Consider the following 26,981-nt stretch of genomic DNA (forward strand, 5'->3'; position numbering starts at 1 on the left):
TCTGCCCAGCTGCATGCCTCTGCTGCCAGACTAAGTTGGCAACCACAGCTGCCTGCCTCCGGTCTCCAGGACTGGAGAAATCAGCCTGCAGAGCCAGCTGTGGCGCATGCCTGTCCGGCTGCCCCCACCCCCACAAAGATCTCCATCTCCAAGGCTGCTATTTGCCTAACCTCCCCCTCCCTCCTTGCCTACCTGCATTGCTGCCTGAGTCACCTCCTTCTCTGCCGCCTGTTCTCTTCCTGCTGGCCACCCAGACCTACCCGCTTGTCTGCCAGGGGCGAGTACCTGCCACTGCCCAAAATCTCAGCACTCTCTGTGTGTTGTTGTTGTTTTCAGTTTCCCTGGTCCGTTTGCTGTGGCGGTTCATGGCTCATCAGATCTGATTCAGAGCCTGCCACTTGGGCTCCTGCCGCCTGCCTGCTTCCAGTGGTCTGCCTCAGTTGTCCGGTGCATTTGGCATTGGAAACTTCAACTGCCTGGCTGATGGCCTCCCACTCCCACCCCACCCCAGGCTAAGCTGGCCAACCGCCCTGCACCTTGTGTGTCTGGGGCCACTCTAACATAGAGTCCTGTTGTTTAGTCAGAGCCGTCTTTCCCATTGGTCTTAGTGGTGCATCACGCCAGGGCGCTGGCCTCTCAGAGGCGCCCTAGCGAGTGGGGGAGCTGCGTGGCTTTGCCAGCAGCCTTCCCTTTCCCTGCATGCCCACCAGCTGCGCCCCGCCACGTATATGGCTGGAGGAGAGCGATCCCCACAGAGGCAGCTTCCCTCCCAAGCTTCTGCATCTGTAAAGATGGCCCCAGTGGCGTAGCGTGGGTTATCAGCACCCGGGGCAAGGCAAGTAATTTGCGCCCCCTAACCTGTGGATTTGCGCCCCCTAATCCTAACCCCCAGATGTTGCGCCCGGTGCGGCCGGCCCCCCCTGCACCCCCACGCTACGCCACTGGATGGCCCTGCTCCCAGTCGTTGTTCTCCTCCTGCTTCCTGGCGAAAGGCGGCATGCCGCCTTCCCGGGCTGCCTTCTCGGAGAGCATGTCCGCCAGCACGTTTTCCTGCTGGATCACCGCCACCACACCAGGGATTGGGGCGGTGGGGGAGGCAGAGGACATTTTCCACCCCACCCCCGTTGCCAGGGGGTGCCAGAGGGATCTTTGCACCACGACGCCGGATATGCTTAAGACGGCCCTGTGTTTAGTGTTCCACTTCCAGGTACTTCCTGGGGGAGATTTTATGTGCTGCAGTTCCTCGTGGGTCGTCCTTTCTCACAGTCATGCTGAGTGTTGACCAGGAGACTGCTGGCACCCCAGTCTTGCAGGGCCATGAGGATCCCTTGTGCTGTGGTTTTTCCATCTCTGCTGCCCCATGTCAGCCTTCTTCCTTGGTCTCCCTCTGTGGTGCCAGCTGCCTGCTGCTGCTCTCTCCCTCTCTCGCTGCCAGCCCCCTCTTCCTTCCCTAGGACCGGGAAAATTGGTGTGCCAACCAAGACTTCTAGGCAGGCAGGCTGGTTGCAGCAACCCCATATTTGCCTCGTCTAGTCCACTGTGTCCACTGTGCTCATCCCAGTATGATTGCTGGTGCTGGTGCTGTTACTGCCTCTTAGATTTTAGGGCCTGGAATCAAAATACAGTACACATTCCTATTTTCTCACCTCATTTTACTGCTGCTGGCAACATTTTGCCCCATATATGACAGGGTCCCTCTCACGTTGAAAAAGCGACTCTTAATTCTTTCTTTCCCATCACCACTGCTGCTGACAACAATCTGCCCCTTATAAGACAGGGATTTGAGTAAAAAGTCTCCTGTGTTATTTTTCTGTGCCTATCTGCCTATTAGATAAGGCAAGTTAGTGGGGTTTCCAAGGATTGCTGGTGGTTTTCTGGATTGCAGTTCAGATTCAGTGGTTGGGTCGGGGCAAATCTGTATTACTGAATCAAGTGGGGGCATAACAATTTGCACTGCCTTCATTTTAATGCTCCAAAATGCTATTTAAATGCTAAGGCTGCAGTCCTGGATGCACTTACCTGGGAGTAAACCCCATTGAACTCAATGGGTGTTACTTCTGAGTAGACTTGTATAGACTTGTGCTGTATGTATAATTATTAACCATTTACATCAGGATTGCAAGTCAGTTTATTTACATCCGTCTCCAGATGTTCTTCCCCCTTATTGTAGCGTGTGTGTGCAACAGTGATAAAGTGAATCTTCCCTCCTGTTAGCAGTTGACTTCTTGGGGAAGAAAAGGACAGGTGGTGTCTCCTAGAAAGAGAACTTGGAATAGTGGGTCTCTGCTTGGTATGGCACAAGAATTAAGTTGTGATTATCTCTTCCAAAGTGTTGTTTGCAGAACCTATGAGGTAGGAACAGGTGCCTTCAGTCAGACCCCTGCCCCAGTTCTGCTTATACTCTGGGTGCCTTTGGACAGTGGCTGTGGGTCACTTGCAGGTCATTCAAATGCAGTTCTTATGTGTTCACATTAGCTTCATTCCCTCATTCATTTATGCATTTCCCAGATTTTTGTATATATACATAACATATTTTCCATTACAAGTCAATTCTCTTAGGACTTCCCAGTCCATTCCTCTATGACATTCTTTTTTAAAAAAAAAAAAAACCAACAACGCTTAATTCCCATTTTATTACACTTCCACCATTTGGAATCCACACCAGAGTTTGGCTTAATGTATCCAGGCTGTGCCTATTTTGTATACCTGTGTGCGCACACTTAAAAAATAACAAAATCACTCAAAGATCATGAGAACAAACATTGCCAGCCCTTAGTTATCATGTCCCATAATGGGGGAAACGGGAGGGGAGGGGTAATAGCCATTTAGCTATTTTAACTGTTTGATTTTTCTGGGATGGAGTGAGTGGAAATGTAAAATTAAAAAATGGGATATCGGATGGTCCCTTGTAACTGTTAGCAGAACAGCCAGCCGCACAAACATTTTCATTTATTTCTTCCCCCGAAAAAAGAAGCCCTGGTGCCACTCCTCGTGTAGGAATTAATGAGATCTAATTGCTGGCTGGCAGGAAAAAAAAGTTATGCCTGAACAGCACAGAGATTTAGAGGAGACTCCCTAAAACACGTCCGGGTGTTTTTGCATGAAGTGCCGTAGCTCACGGGCGGGGAGCCTGCGGCCCCCTAGACCGTGAGTGACTGTTGGCAATTCTGGCTGGGGCTGAGCATACATAAATAATGTTCTGTCCTTCTTTGGCACCAGTTGGCCGACCATACCCAAGAGAAAAGCCTCTGGTTTCTTCAGGAAGGTATATTTAAATACCTTTTTCAGTTCATTATATATCATTTCCCAGAAAGCCTTAATCTTTGGGCATGTCCACCAAAGGTCCACCTTCAATCTCTTTACATTTCCAGCATTTATTATCAGACAAGTGGTAAATTTTTGCAAGCTTGACTGGGGTCATGTACCACCTATAAATCATTTTCATAATATTTTCCTTTAAGGCATTACATGCCGTAAATTTCATACCGGTGGTCCACAACTGTTCCCAGTCAGCAAACATAATGTTATGACCAATATCTTGTGCCCACTTAATCATGGCTGATTTCACCGTTTCCTCCTGTGTATTCCATTTTAACAGCAATTCTGGCTGGGGCTGGGGGGAGCCCCACAATTTTCATTGGGTTGGCGGCCTGCCCTGCCCAGACTGATGCTATTCCATTGCCCCCCAGACCAGTGTGCCTGCCCACCTGTGTTGATGATGCCACCTTCCCATTCGTGTGCAATGCTGGCCTTAAAAAAAAAATCATTCCTATGGCAGTGTTGGCAAAACCTGCTTCATGGTCTGACTTGTGCAGTTTGGATAGCATAAGAGACTCTTGCCGTTGTGTAGGGTGTATAGGGTTGTTTTTGTGTGTGTGTGTGAAGAGAGACAGAGAGAGAGAGAGAGAGAGCATAATACTGGTGTTTGGGTGTGTTCTTAAAGAGCAGCTGTGCTTTCCTCATTCTCGTGTTAGGTATACTGGCATAGCTGTCAACGTTTCCCTTTTTTTAAAGGGAAATTTCCTTATTCCGAATAGGATTCCTTGCAAGAAAAGGGAAAAGTTGACAGATATGATATGCAGGAGCACACAGACATTTATGTGAAGGAAAGCTCAGGCCATAGACTTGGTACGTGGCATAGTCTGCATTTATGGCCCTTTGTCTCTCTGGGATCACAGAATCACAGAACTGTAGAGTTGGAGGGATGGCGCTGTCTGCCCACCAGGAGTCCATGGGGACATTGTAGCTGTCCCCCAACCCCCCGCCTTTCTGCATCCCTGGCAGCGATTACGAGTCTTCCTGTGGTGACTAAGGAGCAGAGCAGTGGGAGGTGCAGCTTCCGACAGGGTCGGGCGGGCGTGGCCAGTCTGGTTTCGGGGTTGGGATGATTGACGTCAGCACCTCCGAGGCTGGGCACTCTTCACCTGTTTCCAGGAGGCGGCAAGGCCCATACAAGTGTTTGCCTGCTCCACAGAGGACTTGTGTACATAGCCCTCAGCAGCTAACATGCTGCCTCCTGCAAATATTCGGCGAAGGCTTCTTGGAGTGTACTAATGCCTGCTTTCTCCCTCCTTTCTTCCAGCTCTGCCGCCGTTCAGGATGCAGCAGCTGATCTCCTGCCTGGGCTTGTGGCTCTTCTTCCAGCTCCCCTGCCTGAGCTCCGGGACACGTGTCGTCTACAAGGTACAGGAGGAGCAGCCACCCAACACACTCATCGGCAGCCTGGCAGCAGACTATGGCTTCCCAGATGTGGGGCACTTGTATAAGCTGGAGGTAGGTGCCCCCTACCTGCGTGTGGATGGTAAGACTGGTGACATCTACACTACAGAGACCTCCATTGACCGAGAGAGCCTGCGAGAATGCCAGCAGCTGTTTCCAGGCGACCCGTGCTTCCTGGAGTTTGAGGTTTCCATCACGGACCTGATGAACAATAGCCCACGCCTGCTGGAAGGGCAGATTGAGGTGCTGGACATCAATGACAATACGCCCAACTTTGCCTCTCCCGTTATCACATTAGCCATTCCTGAAAACACCAATATTGGGACACTCTTCCCCATTCCGCTGGCCATGGACCGTGATGCTGGCGCCAACGGTGTGGCTTCCTATGAGCTCATGCCTGGTTCAGATGCCCAGAAGCTTTTTGGCTTGCAGGTAGCAGAGGACCAAGAGGAGAAACAGCCACAGCTGATCGTCATGGGAAGCCTGGACCGGGAGCAATCGGAGTCCTATGACCTGACTATCAAAGTACAGGACGGGGGCAACCCACCACGTGCTAGCAGTGCCTTGCTGCGCATCACCATCCTGGACATGAATGACAATGCGCCCAAGTTTGAGAAGCCCCTCTACGAGGCCGAACTCTCGGAGAACAGCCCCATTGGTCACTCCGTGCTGCAGGTGAGCCCCTCCTTCTGGGGGGAAATGGGGGGAACTAAACGGCTCTCAGGTGGGACCAATGAATGTATTTCCTGTTTGAAAAGCAGGGCAAGGCTGTGTGACTCAAGGTTTAGAATGACTGGCGTTTTCAGAGGCCGTGCAGATATGCCGCTGCTTTTCCCAGCTAAATTTCACTGCTGTTTGACAATGTGGAGAACGTGAAGAGGGCGTGGGGAACGCAGAAGTGGCTTAGCAAGGATTTTCATGGGGGAATGAAAGCCAGCTTGGGTGGGAAGGGTAGAAAAAACACAGGTGTGCCTGGGACACACCGTCTTCAGTGCTGGCCCAACCCTGGCTGAGACCTCATCACTTCAGAATGGAGATGCAAATTTGATGTTTGATTTATGCCCCTATAGATTTTTTCAATTTCGTTGTTCTGTATGGGACAATGACAATAAAGATTATTGTAATACATATACACAGAGAGAGAGAGAGAGAGAGTTACAACCTTGTTGGATCAGGATAATGCTGATGTATGTATACACACACACACCCAGGAGATGACTTAGGTCAGAACCTTTCCTCCTAGCATAGGTGAAATTGGTGGTGCTCAGGCACTGAAAGGCATTCCTAGGATTTGCGGTTAGATAATTTTACTGTGGGTTTTTAATTCTAATTTTTCACTCTTCTATTGGGATATCACCGGTTTATGAAGCAGCAGCCCAAGCCGAGGGTGTGAGCATTTGATTCCTCCGTTTTTAGGAGAAGGGACGGGGGTACCACCTTCCACCTTGTGTGTGAAGGTGATACCTGGAATTGACATTTAACATCAGGGCCCTCCATCCATCCAGTACAGCAAAATGATAAGCAAGAGGAGCAAACAAGAACAGAAATGACTGGCTGTAAGAGAAAAGCAAACATTAGGCAGACCTTTTTAAAAAAGCAAACAATGAGTATGGGGGTGATTTCTTGGAATAGGGCACAGCTTTGAGAAATGAGTAATCTGTGGCCAAGGTGACTGGCAACCTCTGTTACTGCTGCTCCTGTTGCTTCATAAAGTGCTTCTATTGGGTTACCTGGCAGGAGGGAGGGGAGCCTATGAGGCGCCATTGGCTTGGCTGGAGCCAATCGCCACCTGGTTTCCCCACCTTCCCTTCCAGAACAATCTCATACAATGTGTCTGGATTGGCTCCACTCCCTTTTGAATTATTCCCATTAAATTGTAAACCATTATATTCAACTGTGAAATCCGTGTTTATAAAGTGCTTTTCGTGTGTTCACAGTGTGCCATGTGCATTTTCGCAAAAGCTCTTTCAATCACTCTGTTAGGTATTTTGTAAAACAAATCTCTTTCTGTCTAGATGTAACACCTGAAGTGGCTTAAGTTACTGCAGGTAAACTTTCTCCTTCAGACACAATATAAGAGCTTGGGCATATATGGAACTGTGTGCAGCAAGAAGAGGAAGGGGTGGGCCTTTGCAATTCACCATTTTTCTTTCTTGCATTTTTGGTTGTTGTTGCTCTTGCTGTGGCCCTGCTTGGCTAGTTTATATCTTCTCCATGTTTATAATTAAAGCCAATTGCTGAGTATCCACTTTCTGATGACAGCAGAGAGACATGTTGTCTTGTCAGTAGGGCTGTGTTGTTGTTGTTAAGCTGCTACTTCACAGCCCCCTTTGTTGTCTACTGAGTGGTGCAATCTTATACCTGCCTATTCAGAAGATGCTTGATAGCATCAGGTCAGATTAGTTATCTCGTATTTTAACGAGTAACTGATCGGGCAAAGATGTACCCTTGGGACAGTCCCACTGCAGGAGCAAGTCATCACAATGAGGCATTGTTGGGGCCCACCATGCACCTGCCATTGTGAGACTCACTGTTTGCTCTAGGTTTTGCTGACACCTCTAGGTCCTGATTTTTGGAGCTGGCACCCCACTCTAATGAATGCAAAAGGAAAGTGTGGTTTCCCACAACCCAAGAGGCACATACAGATCTAGGGTTGCCTACCTCAAAAGGGATATTGAAGAGTTGAGAAACATTCAGGAAAGGGCAGCCAAAATGATCACAGGTGTGGAACACCTGACCTATGAGGAAAGACCCCATGATCTCAAGCTCTTTAGCTTAGAGAACAAGCAAGTGAGAAGGTAGTATGACAGAAGTTAATAAAACTATGCATTGCATGGAGAAAACAGAGAAAGGTTTTGTCCCTCTTTCATAACACTTGAACTGAGTGTTGGAAGATTAGGAAAGATAAAAGAAAGCACTTCTTCACACAGCATGTAATTAAACTATGGAACTCGCTCCCCTAGTATTGATCTCGGGTTTGTCCCTTCTCAGCTAGGGAGTCATTCAATGGTTTATGCAGTAAGGACTTTCTTTGCGGAAAACCTTTGGCACAGCCCCACTTCTTTCTATTGCTCAGCGTCAGGGACCTGCTGGGTGGTTTTTGGATGGGTTTTCTTGGTAAATTCTTTGCATACCAGAGTGGAAGAGGTGGCCTCTCAGCTAGACCAGCCAAGCCAGTTCCACCAGAAAGAGAAATGCCTCCTGTCAGTCTCAGGCAACACCTGGGCTTTTAGCCAAGAGCTGAAAGAACTGAGGAGCCTAGCAAGCTTCTGCTGGAGTCATGGGATGTGGGTTATGGAGTTAGCTGGGGCATTGTTGTATGTGCAGTTGGGGCACTTAGAAGACAGTGTTTGGGTATATCAGGTATGGACTGTGGGTGTCATCTTTGACTAACAGAGGACTTGAATGGCAGGATGTAGTAATAGTGGTTATTTAATTGGGACAATTTGCATGTAGTGATAAACCACGTTTAATGACGATGGGGACGGCCAGATCACTCTGGCTTTGCTCCTCCCTTGGTGGAAGTGGGAGTAGGAAGCCATGAAGCCTTTGCATGTCATTACCAAGGTTGCGGTTTGTTTCTCCCTAACAAACCATGACCAGCAAGTCAACAGCAAACCATGACTTCATGTTGGCTAATGATTGTGGTTTGTTAGGGAGAACCACAACCCCAGATTTGTAATGCTGTAATGACAGGCAAAGGCCTTATGGTTTATTGCTGCTGCTTGCACCAGAGAAGGAACAAAGTAGGGAGAGATCCAGCAGCATTCATTAGCACACTTCTCAATTACCCTGACTTACTGCTACATATTAAGGAGACCGTTTGTTGCATTTTACCACACCATTTCTCAAACGTGGGCATTGTCTCATTTTATCCTCCCCACAACAACCATGTGAAATTGAGTAAGGTTGAGAAAAAGACTGGACCAAGACGAGGTACTGTGGACAGTTCTGGTCACCCATCTTAAAAAAAAACAGAGTTGGAAAATGTGTACAAAAGGCCAACCAAGGGATTGTAGCATCTTCCCTATATGTTTGGGTTTGGGTTTTTTTTTAATAAAGAACTTGTTGTTTTAGAGAAAAGGAGACACGATAGAGGTTTATAACATTATGTCTCATGTGCAGATAATATATGGAGATATATTTCTGTCTGCTTCCCAGAACACTAGAACGCAGGGCCACCCAATATAACCTATATAGCTCAGCTAGTATATTCCGGACAGACAAGTAAGAATACAATGCCTGCTTTGTAATTCCTCCATCGCAGGGTGTGGATGGCCACTGCGTCACAGTGGCTTAAAAGGGGATTGCACAAGTTCATGGAAGACCGGTTTATCAGTTAGAAGAGGCACCTGGAACCTCCATGTTCAAAGGCAGTGTATCTCTAATTGCTAGTTTCAAGGGGGCAAAGTTTGCACCTGGCTGGCCACTGATGGAAATAGGATGCTGAAGTAGGTAGAGCAAAGCTCTTTAATTTTTCTTATTATTTATGGATGAGAGAGGATACGAACAGATCCAAAGCTGTAGAGTCCACACTACAACATCTCTTTTAATGCTTTTATGACAAGACAAGGCATGCCTCATGCTTGCAGGGTTGTTTTGTGTTTTGTTAGAACCAGGAGTGGAACAGCCCAGAGCTATGTGAAAAATAGTGATTCCTGGAGGTAGACTTACACCTAAGATTAAAGATGAGGGAACCTCTGAAGACATCTTCAGTCTAGGAACACCATTCATACAAGAACGCACTCATGGCTTTCCCTCACTGTCTTTCATTTAGACAATCAAATTCAGATTGGGGGAAAACAACCCTTTTCGTTGTTGCTATTGTTCTACAGTTAAGAGTAAAAAAGAGTTGCCAACCTATTACAAATCACCATTGTAGATCCTGATGTACTTTCTGCCCACCGCTATTATAGACAACAGTGCTATAAAAGTTTCAGTGTGAAACTTTTATTGGCAATCACCAAGAAAAATATTGGTAACTTTTGGAATTTTGACAGGGATGGCTCCCTTTGGCTTGCATCTTGCCCAGTGAGAAGCAGCTGTAGTGAACTAGTGCTCTTGGTGTCGGTGCAATTGATTCAGTTGACATCACACGATGTGATGCAACACTTTGCGATGGCTGAAGTGTTCTGTCATCTCCTTGGTGCAAGGGATAGTTGGGGCACATTCTTAAGGCCAGCAAGCTCAGTTTTCTCAGGCATAATTTATCAAGGTACCTGCTCACCACTCCCTTTTCTCCTTGCAGGTGAAGGCCAATGATTCTGACCAGGGTGCCAATGCTGAGATTGACTACTCCTTCCACCAAGCTTCCGATGTGGTTCGCCGGTTGCTGCGCCTGGACAGAGCCACTGGACTTATCACTGTTCAGGGTCCCGTTGATCGTGAAGACATCAATGTGCTCAAGTTCTCCGTGTTGGCCAAGGACAAAGGGGCCAACCCCAAAACTGCCCGTGCCCAGGTGGTGATTAGTGTCAGGGATATGAATGACAACGCTCCATCCATTGAAATCCGTGGTATTGGCTTGGTCACCCACCAAGATGGCATGGCTAATATCTCAGAAGATGTGCCGGTTGAGACACCTGTGGCTCTGGTACAGGTGTCTGATCGGGATGAAGGTGAGAATGCTGTTGTGACCTGTGTGGTGGCTGGTGATGTACCTTTCCAGTTGCGACAAGCCAGTGACACCGGAAGTGACAGCAAAAAGAAGTATTTTCTCCAGACCACAACGCCACTAGACTATGAGGCCGTGAAAGAATACACCATTGAGATTGTGGCTGTGGATTCTGGCAATCCACCTCTGTCCAGCACCAACTCTCTCAAGGTGCAGGTGGTGGATGTTAATGACAATGACCCAGTTTTCAGCCAGAGCTCAACAGAGGTATCTTTCCCAGAAAATAATTCCCCAGATGACTTGGTGGTAGAAGTGAGTGCTACTGATGCAGACAGCGGGTCCAATGCTAAGCTGGTGTACTCCCTAGTGACAGAGCCTTCATCCAAAGGCATATTCTCCATTGATCCAGAGTCTGGTGAAATCCGGGTTAAGACTGTCCTGGACCGTGAGCAGCGAGAACGCTATGAATTCTTGGTAGTCGCAGCGGACAAGGGCAGCCCTAGCCGGAAGGGGACGGCCTCTGTTGCCATCAACGTCATGGACCGCAACGACAATGACCCAAAGTTCATGCTAAGTGGCTACAACTTCTCCGTCATGGAAAACATGCCCCCTCTGAGTCCCGTGGGCATGGTGACAGTAATCGATGCAGACAAAGGGGAGAATGCCTTCATTCAGCTCTCAGTAGAGCAGGACAACGGGGACTTTGTTATCCAGAATGGTACTGGCACCATCCTCTCCAGCATTTCCTTTGACCGCGAGCGGCAGAGCACTTACACCTTCCGACTGAAAGCTGTCGATTCAGGTGACCCGCCCAGGTCTGCCTATGTTGGGGTGACCATCAATGTGCTTGACGAGAACGACAACGCTCCTGTCATCATTTCTCCATCCAATGCTTCCTACAAGCATATCCAGCCACACACTAGTCCTGGGCAGCAGGTCATGAGTGTCGGAGCTGAAGACATTGACTCTGGGATCAACGCTGAGCTGCAGTACAGCATCATGGGTGGAAACCCCTTTGAGCTCTTCAAGATCTCGCCCCAGAGCGGAAACATCACATTGGAGAAGGAGATCCTCCGCAAGCACCACGGGCTTCACCGCCTGGTGGTGCGCGTCAATGACAAGGGCAAGCCGTCTCGCCACGGCACCGCTCTGGTCCATTTCTACGTCAATGAGACCCTGACTAACCGCACGCTGCTGGAGACTCTGGTGGGACACAGCTTGGACACGCCTATCGACATTGACATTGCCGGCGACCCCGAGTATGAGCGCAGCAAGCAGCGCAGCAACATCCTCTTCGGGGTCATTGCAGGCATAGTAGCCGTCACTCTGGTCATTGTGCTGGTTGTGCTGGTGCGCTACTGCCGCCAGAAGGAGGCCAAGAGCGGCTACCAGGCGGGCAAGAAGGAAACCAAGGACCTGTACGCTCCCAAGCAAGGCAGCAAAGGCAACAAAGCCAAGAGCAAGGTCAAAAAGAACAAGTCCCCCAAGCCGCCCAAACCAGCCGAGGATGAGGAAGAAACGGGCTTGCAGAAATCCCTCAAGTTCAACCTGATGAATGACTCGGTCAGCGACAGCCCCCGCATCCACCTGCCCCTTAACTACCCCCCTGGCAGCCCTGACTTGGGCCGCCACTACCGCTCCAACTCCCCCCTGCCTTCCATCCAGCTCCAGCCCCAGTCGCCGTCTGCCTCCAAGAAGCACCAGGTGGTGCAGGACCTGCCGGCCACCAATACTTTTGTGGGCACAGGGGACAGCAATTCCACAGGCTCGGAGCAGTATTCAGACTACAGCTACCGCACCAACCCTCAGAAATACACCAACAAGCAGGTAGGAGAGCTTGTCCTGCACCCTCCCAGAACCCCCTCACGCCGCACCCGGGCCATATGGACAGAAGTGTGGGAGTGACGTGGACTCCGCCCACCCCGAATGAATGGACCTTGACCCCTTGGCATCTTGCAGGCCGGAGCCTGCAGGTGTCCAGGTGCCAGTTGCTCAGGAAAGGACTGCTCAGGGAAGAGGCCTCCTGCCAGCCCAGCTGGTGGAGGGAACAACTGTGTGGGAGGCGGGAGGAGACCTTCTGGCTGCAAGGAACAGGAGCTGGCAGGTGGCACCTGGGGGGAAGCAAGCATGTTGCTTGGGAGGGGCAGGGTCCACTGGCGGGTGGGGTCTCTGTGCGTTCTGCTGGAGCCCTTTCACGGAGCCCTCCATGTATGGTGCTCACTGAAATAAAACGGGTCGGAAGGCATGCATTCTGGGTCTTTGTATATGTGTCCCAGGCTCCAGCCACTCTTCCACTCACAAATCTTATACCTCGGGCAAGACGCAGAAATGCCTGTCCCAGTTCTGCCGCAGAGCCTGATGCTACGAGAGCCTCAGTGTATCTGAGGACGCAGGGTAAGAAAGGCAAGTATCTTGAGCGGTGGCACAAAGGGTGTGGCTGCAAGGCTTATGCATGTGGAAATGGCACCTGCCCCCGCAGCTGGGGCTTCTCTGCTGCTTTGAGTGCGCCCCCGCTCTGAGGGCTATCTGTGCATGCGTTGGGATACATCCGTGGAGTACAAGAAAGAGGTTAGCTTTGAGCGCATGTAGGGCACAGAGCTTATTGCTTCTTCTTCTTCTTTCTTCTTCTTTTTGTTCTTGCTGTGTTTGAAGCAAGGGCTGGTATCTGCTGAAATAAGAGATTCTGAACTGCATGACAGGGTACTTGGCAGCTTTGGGAGCACAGGAGAGGGAGACCTCCGGCTTGCAAACTGGTTAATGCACCGGGAAAGTCCGTAGGTGGTGTGGCTTCGGTAGGCTTCGTCCTTTCCTGTCTGTGCTTCAAGCTAGTGACCTGTAGAGGGTTTTCTGTGCAGGGTTCTGCAACAGATCCAAAGTATTAAGAGGAGGGGACTTGTCTCCCTGATACTGTGCCATGTTCTCCTTCCATCCAGACTTGTATGTCCTCAGAGTGAAAAGGTGTTTGCCTATTGAAGGGCTGCAATAAAATACCCGTTGCTAGTGAGCATGTTGTGAAGTGTGAATGTCTGGCTGTTGTACCTCAGCCTCTGGGGCAGCGGAGGAGAAGAGAATGAGGAGGAGGGAAGGACTTTCCTTCCAGAAGTCATTTTGCCACTGGTATCCTCCATTGTTCCTTTTTTGTTTGTAATTTAATATGGCCTGTTTGTGTATTTTTTATTATTATTTTATATGGTATGTTGGGCAGGGAAAGGGGAATATGGGGGGGGGGGAATCACATTAAATCATGTGTCTTTTTTAAAAGAATACCATATGAACAATATTTCACAAATTAGTTTGGAATAATGCTATAGCATTATCCCAACGGGACCTACTATTTTAAAAAAAATAAAAAATCCCCAGTTGTTTCCACACACATGCATTTCTGTTTAACAAAACAAATGGGTTTAAATCACAGTAGTGACTTTGTGTGCACTCATAACAAACTGTATTTTCTGCAAAAAAAAGAAGAAAGAAAATCCTCATAAAAAGGACTTTTTGAGAGCTCCAGTTTTTGGCACGAGGCGTTATTGCTGCATTATCAGTGTATAATCTAGATAGCATTATTTTAATCCAAAGAACTGTTTGTATTGTTTCTCACACCCATTTGGTGCTCAGAACAACAGGGATTTCAATTTTTTATATCCTGCCTTTCCACCAAGAAGAAGAAAGCAGCCTATATGACTCTCCCTGGCCCTGTGTCATCTTCACAACCACCCTTAGAAGGAGATTAAGCTGAGGGATATTACCTGGTCTAAGATCACCCAGGGAGGTCCATGGCTGCGTAGGGATTTGAAGCTAAGACTCCCCAGTCCCAGTCTGACACCGTGGTCAATACACCACGCTGTGTTTTTATGGGGGCCCTAAGTATTTAATTTTCTTACATAACCAGCAAATCTGCCAAACATCTGTAGGGTTAGATTTGCAGCACAGTTTGCTCAGGGGTAGAAGTGTCCCTGCTGAGAATGTAAACAGCTTTAACAATAGATTGTTGTAAGCCAAAGTGTCTAAGAACTTTTTGTTGAAGTGTAGTACATGTAAATGTTCCAAATAAACACACAAGTGTTTTAATTCTTTTTTTCTAGCCACATTTAAGGATACAGAGGTTGCTAACTTATATAGGTACTGTCAATCTTTATCTGAAAAACACACCCGCAGGTCCAATTCCCATTTTACCTTACTTGAAAATGGTTCAGCCTCTGTTGTAATAGTATGTACCCTTTTCAATATTTCCAAAGTCATGTTGTGGCTCCTATACACACTCGCATGGGAGTAAATACTTTTGAGTACAATTTCTGAGTTGACCTGCATAAGGTTGCCCTGTTTGTTTCCTTTTTATATTATATCATGTTTGGACATTAAGAACCCCATCCCTAATGTTGGTAGTTCTGTAATTATTTATTATAGCAGCAAAAGGTAAAATTATATTGATCATCACAGTATCTACTCAATTTTTTCTTTACCATCCCCAAAACAATACTTATCCTACTTATTGAGAAATATTCAGCGCCCAAATTTTAGACTATAGTGCTGGTGATACTAGGGGCACTCCCAGAGCCCAAATCCATTTATATTTTCCCCAGATGTTTACAATTGCAGACTTAATTACACGATTCTTTAATTTTATAGAGCTCCTCTCCTTCTCTGCCCCTTCCCAAGATCTATCCCTGTTTGCTCTACAAACCGCCCCCCAAGTTCACTACCTGGCTCCCACCAAAAGGATAAAACCATTAAAATGGCAGCGTAGTAATAATTGTTACCATGCTGAGAAGTCTCAAGCCATCCTTGGATACCAATTACTGTGAATTTTCTAAGCTAATTCTTGTGTCCCTCACCCTCCAATGGATTGATGGATTAATTAAGTGGATTTGAATCTTCTTAAGTGTTTTTTGAGGGTCATAGGTAGGGAGAGGGAGCTTTCATTTTAACAACTGGAAGCCTTCCTATCCAACAAAAACATTTTCCCCACCTGGTTAAATTGTGACTTGGCTCATTAAGTAAGGGGTCGATCTTGTCTTTAAACAACCACCAACAAAGGCACTCATTTGATTACAGGCAACTCCCCATTTGTGCAGGGTTTGTGTTCCAAGGCACCATGCACACTGGCAGGATGTACGTAAGCCCCCTCCTCGCTCTGCCCCAGCCTCAAACGCAGTCAAATGGGGAAGAGTATCAGGGTGAAGAGGTGGGGGTAGCTGTGTGCAGGTGCGCAGCCTGGGAGTCATTTTGGACTCACAGCAGTCCATGGAGGCACAGGTCACTTCTGTGTCCAGGGCAGCTGTTTATCAGCTCCATCTGGTACACAGGCTGAGACCCTACCTGCCTGCAGATTGTCTCACCAGAGTGGTGCATGCTCTAGTTATCTCTCTCTTGGATTACTGCAATGCGCTCTACGTGGGGCTACCTTTGAAGGTGACCCGGAAACTACAACTAATCCAGAATGCGGCAGCTAGACTGGTGACTGGGAGCGGCCGCTGAGACCATATAACACCGGTCTTGAAAGGCCTACACTGGCTTCCAGTACGTTTCCGAGCACAATTCAAAGTGTTGGTGCTGACCATTAAAGCCCTAAAAAGCCTCAGCCCAGTATACCTGAAGGAGCATCTCCACCCCCATCATTCATTCCAGACACTGAGCTCCAGCTCTGAGGGCCTTCTGGTGGTTCCCTCACTGCAAGAAGCCAAGTTACAGGGAACCAGGCAGAGGGCCTTCTCGGTAGTGGCACCCGCCCTGTGGAACGCCCTTCCAGCAGATGTCAAAGAGAAAAACAACTACCAGACTTTTAGAAGACATCTGGAGGCAGCCCTGTTTAGGGAAGCTTTTAATGTTTAATAGGTTATTGTATTTTAGTGTTCTGTTGGAAGCCACCCAGAGTGGCTGGGGAAGCACAGCCAGATGGGTGGGGTATAAATAAATTATTATTATTATTATTATTATTATTATTATTATTATTATTATTATTATTATTTATTTTCCTATTAAGGCGTGTCTCATAGTAGTTATTTAAACTGTTTCTATGAGTGCAATTGTTTTAAGTGTTTTTATATATGTAGCTGTTTTATATTTGCTTTTATGGAAATCATTTCACAATGCCTCATAGAAAGCGATTCATAAATGAAATGGTACAAAGGACCAATAAAATTGCACAAAGGACCGGCCCATTTGCACACAGCGCAAGGGGAGGCAGAGACTCTTTGCAACATGGATGGGATGGGGGAAGAAAGAGATGGCAGCCTACACTTAATCCCAAAGCAGCAGCAGATAGGATGCCCTCAAAAACTTGATGTTGGTTTAAGTCTGGGTGGAGCTTGTGCTGGAGAAGGAGGAGCAGAAAATTGCTGGGGGTGGACAGACACATGAAACTGTAGGTTAGACTGGCCCAAGGTCACCTGGTGAGCTTCACAGCTGAGCAGGGATTTGATCCCCTGTCTCCCAGGCCCTAGTCCAATCCTCTAGTGACCCCATCACACCGGCTGTCATTTCTGACATTGACCAATCATGTTCATTAAGCCAAAAATCCTTCTAAGAACTATGGAGATGGCAGAGAAAATGCAAGCCATGGGAAAGTGCTGGCTAAGCTCTTCTCTCTTGCCCTCATTCTGGTGCTTCTACAAAAGCAGGTGGGGATTGAACAAATGTAAGGCGTTTGGGGACTTGAATTGGGAAGTCTGTCCATAGGGTCCCAGTGCACCACCAGAGAAGCCCTCGGGAAGAGAGGGTCTCCAGCTTCATCTCTATTGTGTTGCAGTAGGTGGCCTAGTAAAAGCCAGGAATGGGGTTGCAGCTTGGCACTCTGGCCATAGCATATGACGCAAGGAACTCCTATCTAGCTCTTGCTTCAGGTTTGGTTCCTCACTCTGAGCAACTCACCCATGACAGAACATGCTAAACAGATGCCTGCTCTGCCTTCCCTCAAGTTCACTTCATCATATCATTTGCCCATTTTGGAACCTGACCATGGAAGAACCACCAACTCAAGGCCTGATCTAAAAGCCTGCAAACGTCTGGTTCAAGCACCAGCAGAATGATCAGGACCAGCATCTTGCAATGCGCTCTACGTGGGGCTACCTTTGAAGGTGACTCGGAAACTACAGCTAATCCAGAATGCAGCAGTTAGACTGGTGACTGGGGGCGGCCGCTGAGACCACATAACACCGGTCTTGAAAGACCTACATTGTCTCCCAGTACGTTTCCAAGCACAATTCAAAGTGCTGGTGCTGATCTTTAAAGCCCTAAACGGCCTTGGCCCAGTATACCTGAAGGAGCGTCTCCACCCCCATCGTTCTGCCCGGACGCTGAGGTCCAGCGCTGAGAGCCTTCTGGTGGTTCCCTCACTGCAAGAAGCCAAGTTACAGGGAACCAGGCAGAGGGCCTTCTCGGTAGTGGCGCCCGCCCTGTGGAACGCCCTCCCATCAGATGTCAAAACGATAAACAACTACCTGACATTCAGAAGACATCTTAAGGCAGCCCTGTTCAGGGAAGTTTTTAATGTATGATATTTTAGTGTTTTTTGGTTTCTATGGAAACCGCCCAGAGTGGCTGGGGAAACCCAGCCAGATGGGCGGGGTACAAATAATAAATTATTATTATTATTATTATTATTGCCTGCACTGGTAGTGGAGGTGGGAGCAGATGCTCGAGGTCCCTGGTGCATCCATTTCTGCCAGGAATGCCACTGGGATTTTAAGCCCCAGCATTTCCAGTAGAAAAACTGGTTTTCCACTTGGCTGGGAGAAGGCCCTCTGGAGATCTTTCTCTAGAACTCTTTGGTTCATTATCTCCTTTGGAAGCTGATTGTGAGCCTGTTTGGACTCTCTGCCTCTAGTGGTTCCTGACAGTTTGCTCAGACTCCATTAATCTATGGGTTTACATTACAGTGGTACCTCGGGTTACATACGCTTCAGGTTACAGACTCTGCTAACCCAGAAATAGTGCTTCAGGTTAAGAACTTTGCTTCAGGATAAGAACAGAAATTGTGCTCCAGCGGCGCGGCAGCAGCGGGAGGCCCCATTAGCTAAAGTGATGCTTCAGGTTAAGAACAGTTTCAGGTTAAGAACAGACCTCCGGAACGAATTAAGTACTTAACCCGAGGTACCACTGTACTCCCAAAAACATAATGGATGGAGCCACAACTGGGCCCCAGGCTCTGCAGGAACAGATCATCACCAGGCAGAAAACTAGTTGTTCTTAGACAAGATTCCCAACTGCAAGCAGAAGACTATCAGAAAACCATTGTACCACAAGCCAGGAACTCACAGCTCCAAATGCCTTTACACAAATGTTTTAATAGCACCCAAACTTGCATAGTTTTATTGCCCAGTGCCAAGCTATTGTCTACACTGCAGCCTGAGACCTGTCACATGGACAAGACTGAATTGGTTCTAGCACTATGGAGAGAAGATCTCGACTGGGTATCTCCGTCCCTGAAGGGGAAAGCCCACTTCTCCATCCTGGGAGGCTTTCTTGGCTGCCTTTATGAAGATTTTTGAACCACCTAAGGCCTGCCCAGAACAGCACTTTGCCGACTTATGTCATTCGCTGGTCAGGTTCCACTTATGTGGCTCAATTCTAATCTCTTACAGGGGATATCAGCGACCAGAGATGAAGGATGAGTTGGCCATTGTGAAAACCATCACTGAGTTATTGAGCATGCCTCTGTACTGACACTCTCCTCCAAGAGCAGAAGCATGGGGGCATGGCCAAGGAGATCTTATGGGTGTGGCCAGTTCTGGTTTTCTCTCCACCCGGCTCCCTTGCAAAGATACTACAGATACAGCCAGGATACAGCTGCTGCCACAGTTGCTTCTCTGCAGGAAAGAAATATGTGCGGCCCCACCTGTTCTGGTTCTCCCCCCCTCCCTTTGCAATGAAACAGTGGATTTCTTTTATACCTAAGTGTTGTGCCTTGGTTCAGAGCTGCCACCACAATTTCTAGTGTGTGTTCAAGTCAAAGAAACCGTACATTACTCAGAAGCAGGGCTCAATGAATCCCTGGGATTGCTACTTCATAAGCTTGTACAGAATTGCAACCTGCGTAGGTTAGTCATAAAGGTGCCCCACAGGCACTGTTTGGGAGGATACGGCGATCTTAGTCATTTCTACATCATCTTTCCAGAATGTGGAATAGGGAGAAAGGATATTAAGTGGACCAGGAGCTGGGAGACTGGGATTCAAATCCTCACTCAGTCATGAAGTTCACTGTCTGACTCGGGCCAGTCTCAGGTCTTTGTGAGGATAACACTGGGGAAAGGAGACCCATGACTGCCACCTAATAATAATAATAATAATAATAATAATAATAATAATAATAATTTATTATTTATACCCCGCCCCTCTGGGCGGCTTCCAAAAAAATATTAAAATACTGCTATACATCAAACATTAAAAGCTTCCCTAAACAGGGCTGCCTTCAGATGTCTTCTAAAAGTCTGGTAGTTGTTGTTCTCTTTGACATCTGGTGGGAGGGCGTTCCACAGGGAGGGCGCCACTACCGAAAAGGCCCTCTGCCTGGTTCCCTGTAGCTTTGCTTCTCGCAGTGAGGGAACCGCCAGAAGGCCCTCGACGCTGGACCTCAGTGTCTGGGCAGAATGATGGGGGTGGAGACGCTCCTTCAGGTATACAGGACCGAGGCCGTTTAGGGCTTTAAAGGTCAGCACCAACACTTTGAATTGAGCTCCTTGGAGGAAGGGTGGAATGGACACAAACCCAATAATGATTAAAAGAAATGAGAATTGTTTAAAAAGTAAATATCCAGCCTTCCTGCCCCTGGTTTTGCATTGGGGAGGTGTGGAGGGCCGGTTTGGAATCATTAAACAAACAAATGAAAAACAGCAACCCAAAATCAAAGGGGAAAATTATCTGATCTACAGCTGCGATATGCGGACCTAGAAACATAAGACTTTATAGGTAGCTCTTCAGCAAATCCAGCATGTGCCTTGCCTGTTGCAACAGGCTTGCCTGGGTGTGGTGTGCAAGAAGAGACTGCAACCCGTGCACAGTGTTCTTGTTTGAGCCTTTTGTAATGCAATTTAAATTTGCCCAAGTGTTGAATACTCTTTTTATCCTTAGAAGCCTTTAAAATAGCTTGTACTGCAGTACAATTTCAGCAAAACAGAGAAAGGACCAGCACGTTTATTAGTGCATAAGCTTTTGGAGGCTAAAGTCCACTTCGTCCGATGCATCATTTGTGGTAAACCGTGAACATTTATGTAACAATACACTTGCAAACCCTTAAAGTGCTCCCAGTATCTCCATCCATGTAACAAAAATTGTATAAGTAAAACAAATACATAGGGAAAGACAACAAAGCCACTTTGCAGCCAGTCTTGCTCAGTTACACAAAAAGGTAGCAAGGGAGCTCAGAGAACAAGTGCACTCCTAAGGCCTGCCTGGGTATGTGTGGCCTTCAAGGAAACAGCTCTGAGCATGCTCAGAACAGATGCCTGGTTCTGATCTAGGCTAAGGCTGTTCTTGAAGCAGTCCTAACACCTCCCAAGTCTGCTATAGTGGCTGTGCTGGATAGCCCTCTTAACCACAGATTTTTTTAGCTGGACAAGTCCATTCAATCACTTGCCTTTTTTGCTTAGAGATGCATGGGAGGAATTTGGGGTTGGCTGTGTGGGGCAGAGAACTGATTGACAGCAACGTTTGCAGAACCTCAGACTTCAATCAGAATTATAAAATGGGGGGGGCAGGAAAGAAAGAGAGTGTAGCTTTGAAATAAGTTTATCTTTAAAATGCTTGACATACACATTAGGAGGGCTGTGCCCGGTGCTATTTTTGTAGAAAAAGAGGTGCCGGAACTCGCCATGAACACCTCCCTTGTTCACTTAGAATGGCAATGGTGCCCACCTGAGAGGTGCCAGAACTGAGTTCCAGTGAGTTCCCACGGGAAAAAGCCCTGGCTGTGCCCTGATAACCTTGGTGGACCAGCTTCCATTGGTTCCCTGTACAGCCATTCTGCTGATGGCTTGGAACCTGCAAGCGGATTGTGTCTGACCTAGGGGGAGTCATACCAATAGCAGCAGTACTATTTTCTTTCATGGCTTTTTGAGTGTGTGCACGTGAATTTCGCTTTAAGGAGAAGGAAAAAGGCAGAGAGAGATGGTTAATAATAATAATTATAATTATAATTCTTGTACTCCACCCAACTGACCGGGTTGCTGCAGCCACTCTGGGTGCTTTCCAACAAAGTATAAAGGAACACATCAAACATTAGAAGCTTTCCGATAGCAATCTAGATCCTAGTTTTGCTCATCTTGGGGAGCAGGCAAGGATCTAAGAGGAGCCGTGGTCCAGTGGGTATCCTCAGGGTCTGGGGTCCCAGTCTCAGGTGGTATAAGCTCCTACCAAAATGAGTGCAGGGTTGCAGGTGCAGCACTGCTCAGACAAGCCAAAGTCAAGCACAGAGAATCCATCTAGGTCCAAAATGCAACCCAGAGGTGTGAGGTGGGGCAACAGCTCAAGGTCATTATCAGAGGGACTTCAGGCAAGATACAAGGAGGGGTAACTGGACCAAGGAGTCAGCAGCTTGAGTTATTTCCAGCAACTGGAAGGCTCAAGAGGGAGACCTCCTTTAATCTGCCCTTCTAGATCAGTGTTTCCCAACCGGTGTTCCGCGGCACACTAGTGTGCCGCGGAACGTTGCCTTGTGTTCCGTGGGAGGGAGGCGGGCGAGTCGGGCGGCGAGAGGCGGGGCGGCGGCGGCGAGCACACGCGGGGCGGCGAGCGAGCTCCCTCCCACATCCCATCGCCGCTCGCTTTGGCCGGCCTACTGGAGGAAGGTGCGAAAACCTCGCGCATGCGCAGGCCTTCCGCCTGCGACAGCCCAGTAGGCCGGCCGAAGCGAGCGGCGATGGGATGTGGGAGGGAGCTCGCTCGCCGCCCCGCGTGTGCTCGCCGCCCGACTCGCCCGCCTCCCTCCCACGGCACACCAGCCTACCTCCGTGGGAGGGAGGCGGGCGAGTCGGGCGGCGAGAGGCGGCGGCGGCGAGCACACGCGGGGCGGCGAGCTCCCTCCCTCCCACATCCCATCGCCGCTCGCTTCAGCCGGCCTACTGGAGGAAGGCGCGAAAACCTCGCGCATGCGCAGGCCTTCCGCCTGCGACAGCCCAGTAGGCCGGCCGAAGCGAGCGGCGATGGGATGTGGGAGGGAGCTCCCTCGCCGCCCCGCGTGTGCTCGCCGCCCGACTCGCCCGCCTCCCTCCCACGGCACACCAGCCTACCTCCCACGGGGCGGCGGCGAGGAGAGGCCGCCCAGCGCGGGGCTCTCGCCGTCTGCCTGCCTGGCTGCCTGCGAGCTCGGCGGGCAGCGTTTCCGTCCGCAGCGCCCGCCTCGCGGCTCTCATTCCCTGCCCCTGCCAAAGCTCACCCAGCCAAGCCGCGCTCTCCTTCCTGCCTCGCTTTGCTGCCTCCTCCCCCCCCACCCCCAAAGCTTGGAGGTTCCCCGGCAGGAAGGAGGGAACTTAATCCTCTCCAAGGGCTGCGGAAAACAGACATGCAAATGGGGGCTTGCCAGCTCTTCAAGCGCCGCCGGCTTTCTTCGGGAATTACCGCCCGCCGAGCCCGGTAACACTGACAGGTCGAGCCGCAGGGCTTGGCAGCGCAGCCGGCAGAGTGTGGGAAAGGGCGGCCGCCACGCGCCGGGCAAGGCGAGACTTGACGGGGAGGACACCGGCAGCAGCACCCCCCCCCCAGAAACCCGCTCCGGGCAAGTAATTCACAGAGAGTGGACAGAAGGAAGCCTTAAAGGGTTTCAGCCTCCCAGAGTGGTGGGGAATAATAATAATAATAATAATAATAATAATAATAATAATAATAATAATAATAATAATAATAATAATAAATTGACAGGTGGTGTTTTTCTAGGTGAGGGGGTGGGGACTGTAATAACAAAAAAATCAGCTGTATATCAACCGCTGTTTTGCAATGAGGAATTGCAAATAAGGAAGATCAAAAGGAGAATGTTTTTTTGGGGGGGACTCTCTTCCTCTTCCTCCTCCTCCTCTCGTTCTTGCTCCTCTTCCTGGCAAAAGGGCTGATGAGACCCCTTCTCTCTTGGGTGCTGGTGGGTGCTGTGACGTTGACACTGCTGTGGCAAGTGCCTTTACTTAGCAGAGTGCATTCCCCTTTACACAGGAGGGGAGGGAAAAAATTGAAACTTACACTTTCGTGCGTCCCTCCCGGCGCGACGCTGCACGCTGACGTCACGGGGCTGTAATGGTGGTGTGCCTCGAGATTTTTTTCATCAAACAAGTGTGCCTTTGCCCAAAAAAGGTTGGGAAACACTGTTCTAGATCACACCATTGCAGCTAGTAATGAAGGCATTTCCGAGATTGCTTACTCATGAGGCCAGGCGACAACTCTGGGATTGTAGAAACATGCTGTGTCATTGCTGTCTGGCCTGGACCTTGATCTTTTGGTGCCAGCATTTACAAGGACCTCCTCTTCTGACAACGCCAAGGACTCTTCAGTGGGTCTTCTCAGCACTGATTCCAAGGGGCCCTGCCAGCTCCTCAAGATCCTTAACCAGTGCTGTTTCTGGTTTGTCTCTGAGGACGAATGTCTGGTACCAGGTCAGATAAAGGCATCGCAGCAAGTCACTGAAGCCCGTCACATAACCAGTGAAAATCTTAGCCTTCCATGAGGTTCTGAGGCTTCAGCAGGATGGTCTTTGAGGCCATAAGCAGAATAAACTTGTTGCTTCATCTGAAACAGGTTCATACCCTTAAATATTACTATGAGCCCTTAAGCCATCTCTCTCTGAGCACATCACATACCAAAAAATAAAAAAATGAGGGGAGAACATAAATCAGATTCTTTTTGTGCTATTTGGTCTAAATCATTGATATACGTCAATACAGCAGAGACAGAACATGGACCCTCAACGGTCCAATTAAGTTTGTGGAGAGGATATATTTTAGAAGATTATGGTAGAATACTTTTTTCATGTCTTGGATTGTGACTATAAAAGTTGCATCACATGAATTAATGTAGGGTACATTAATTAATTAATGTAGGGTACGGAGCCTAGGGCTTGCTGATCAGAAGGTCGTTTTGAATCCCCGCAACAGGGTGAGCTCCCATTGTTTGATCCTTGCTCCTGCCAACGTAGCAGTTCAAAAGCACATCAAAGTGCAAGTAGATAAATAGGTACCACTCCGGCGGGAAGGTAAATGGTGTTTCCGTGCGCTGCCAGAAGCGGCTTAGTCATGCTGGGCACATGACCCTGAAGCTGCCTGTGGTCAAACACCGGCTCCTTTGGCCAGTAAAGCCAGATGAGCGCCGCAGCCCCAGAGTCATGCGTGACTGGACTTAGCAGTTAAGAGGTCCCTTTACCTTTACCTTTATTATCTTCTATTACCTTCCCCTCCCTTTTATCCACTCTAGTCACTTCGCCCCTCTTTCCTTGTTTATCCATATGTTTTGTGTTGTTTGTATTTTGTCTATATTTTAAAAATTAATAAAGTTTATTTTATAAAATAAGACGGCACAGGTTATGGCTTCAAATGCATAGAGTGTGCCCATGATGGACGGTGAACTGTTCCAATGGTGTGTGTAGCTTTGGTGAGATTCTTTTTCATTAGATTGTAAAGACCTTTTTTTTCAAGACATGTTAAAATAATTCAGTAGTGGAAGTTGCTGTGACTTGCAGTGCAGTCCTATGCAGAAGTAACTTTCCTTGAGTTCAGTAGGGCTTGCTGTCGGGGTCTAACTGCACACAAACTTTAGTTGGAAAGGTAGGGTCTCCTCTCTTACCTGCTATCTCCATCTTGTGGCAGGTTGCTGTCAGTAATATGGAAATTGGTTCCAGCTTGTCAACCGCAGTTTGTTATAAAATTGCACTGTCCACTAAAATGAGGCTTTCTGCTTCAGGTCTGTCCATCTTCTTTTGCTAAATTGTATTTTCAGGATAGAGTCTGCTTGAATTTTGATTTATTTGTTTGCAACGTTTATATGCCAACCAAATAACAAGAGTTCCCCGGGTGACTTACAATAAAGGTAAAACATTGCCTATGAAATTAAAACCGCAATATCTAAACACAGCATAAAAACAGAAGCAATATAATGAAAGCCACAGCAGCACCCAAAATGTCACAGTTCTTTAAAATCCAGGAATACCAAATCTATAAATCAAAAAATGTTTCACGATAAAAACCCTGGGAGTCCTGCTGATTACCCCTGATCTGTTGCTGCTAAGTCAACAGCCACCGCTGCCCCCTGCCCTGGTTTGTGCATTGGTGTGGATTGCCCACCCCCATCACCAGACCTCTCCTTGTGTCAGCAGCTCTTTATCATCTCATTTGCTGCTGCTCCTTCCCACTGTTGCTCGTCCACGTCCACAGTCTCCATCACCACCTCTCATCTTTGCAATGCTCATAACTCACTTGGAGGTAACCACTCAGTCACTGGGCATTTAGCCAAAGATTCTCAAAATGCAAGAACCTTCACATGGGCAGGATAGGGGAAGAGGCGATACTCAACCTTAGTCACTACCTCCTGCATCGTTTTTCTTAGGTGTCAGTGGCCATAGGTGCGTCAGCTGCCCCTGATCCCTGCTCTAGTGTGTCCTCTTGCAAAAGAAACTCCATTTCACTACACACCTTCAGGAGCATGAAAGCCCTCCCACCATACTCTGGGGAGGGGATGCATGGCCAGTGATCCCCTTGTTACTGATTAAGACAACAACAACAACAACAATAAGTGAGGGCAAAGGTAAAGGGACTGTTAGGTCCAGTCGCGAACGACTCTGGGGTTGCGGCGCTCATCTCGCTTTACTGGCCGACTGACTAAGAGCAGTGCACGGAAACAACATTTACCTTCCCGCTGGAGTGGTACCTATTTATCTACTTGCACTTTGACATGCTTTCAAACTGCTAGGTTGGCAGGAGCAGGGACCGAGCAACGGGAGCTCACCCCATTGCAGGGATTCGAACCGCTGACCTTCTGATCGGCAAGCCCTAGGCTCTGTGGTTTAACCCACAGCGCCACCCACATCCCTAAGTGAGGACAAAACCAACTAGCAATTCCCGCACTCATGCTCTTGCTTGAGGCTTTGTGCCACACCTGGACTCACTACCATGCTCTCCAGGTTAGTGTTGCACATATCTTCCTATATACATAAAAATGCAAGGCTGCTATCATTTGTAGTGCTGCATCACAATCCTGGATTTCCTTGAAGTCGGAGCACAGCCCCCACTGAAGAAAATGCATGAATTCAGAGTAAGATCAGGGCGCAAAGAGAAAGCAGGCTGTACATCACCAGCAGCCACCACGGACAGGGAAAGTGGTGGTGTAAAACAACAGGAGACATTTGAGTAAAACGGGTGGAGGGAACTGAGAATAAAATGGCAGTTTTATACCATGACAGAGGTCTTGAGTAAAGTTCTGCATCTTTTATCTCTCACATGAGGAAGCTGAGGTATACAAGAGGGAAAAGTTTGAGAATAAAAAGAGAGACACTGAAAAAGAAGTGGCTGTTTTAAATAAGGGCAGAAGTTTGAGGAAGCAACACTAAGGGAAAAAATTGTTTTAAACTACAGATATTTGAGTAAAGCAGGAGTGCAGTTTTAAACAACAGCAGAGGTTTGAATGAAACAGGAATGGAAACGAAATGGTAGAGATTTTAAACAGTGGCAGAGGTTAAAATAGT

At 48.3% G+C, this 26,981-nt stretch overlaps 1 protein-coding gene and 1 pseudogene across 5 annotated transcripts in view; both read left to right on the plus strand.

Annotated features, from left to right (window-relative positions):
* LOC309539751 (polyamine-modulated factor 1 pseudogene) overlaps positions 1–26,981 on the plus strand; it is a 180,027-nt pseudogene that overhangs the window by 69,719 nt on the left and 83,327 nt on the right. The gene's annotated exons all lie outside the window — the stretch shown is intronic.
* The window catches only part of PCDH1 (protocadherin 1), an 87,330-nt gene that overhangs the window by 25,917 nt on the left and 34,432 nt on the right, over positions 1–26,981 (plus strand). For all 4 annotated transcript variants that reach the window (XM_082234215.1, XM_082234213.1, XM_082234216.1 and 1 more), the window contains exons 2-3: positions 4,583–5,394; positions 9,968–12,160. In XM_082234215.1, coding sequence (XP_082090341.1) covers positions 4,600–5,394; positions 9,968–12,160 — 2,988 coding nt within the window. In that variant the 5' untranslated portion in view covers positions 4,583–4,599. The remainder of the gene's footprint in view (positions 1–4,582; positions 5,395–9,967; positions 12,161–26,981) is intronic.

The sequence above is a fragment of the Podarcis vaucheri genome, assembly GCF_965113315.1.
Source record: "Podarcis vaucheri genome assembly, chromosome: 8".
Lineage (NCBI taxonomy): Eukaryota > Metazoa > Chordata > Lepidosauria > Squamata > Lacertidae > Podarcis > Podarcis vaucheri.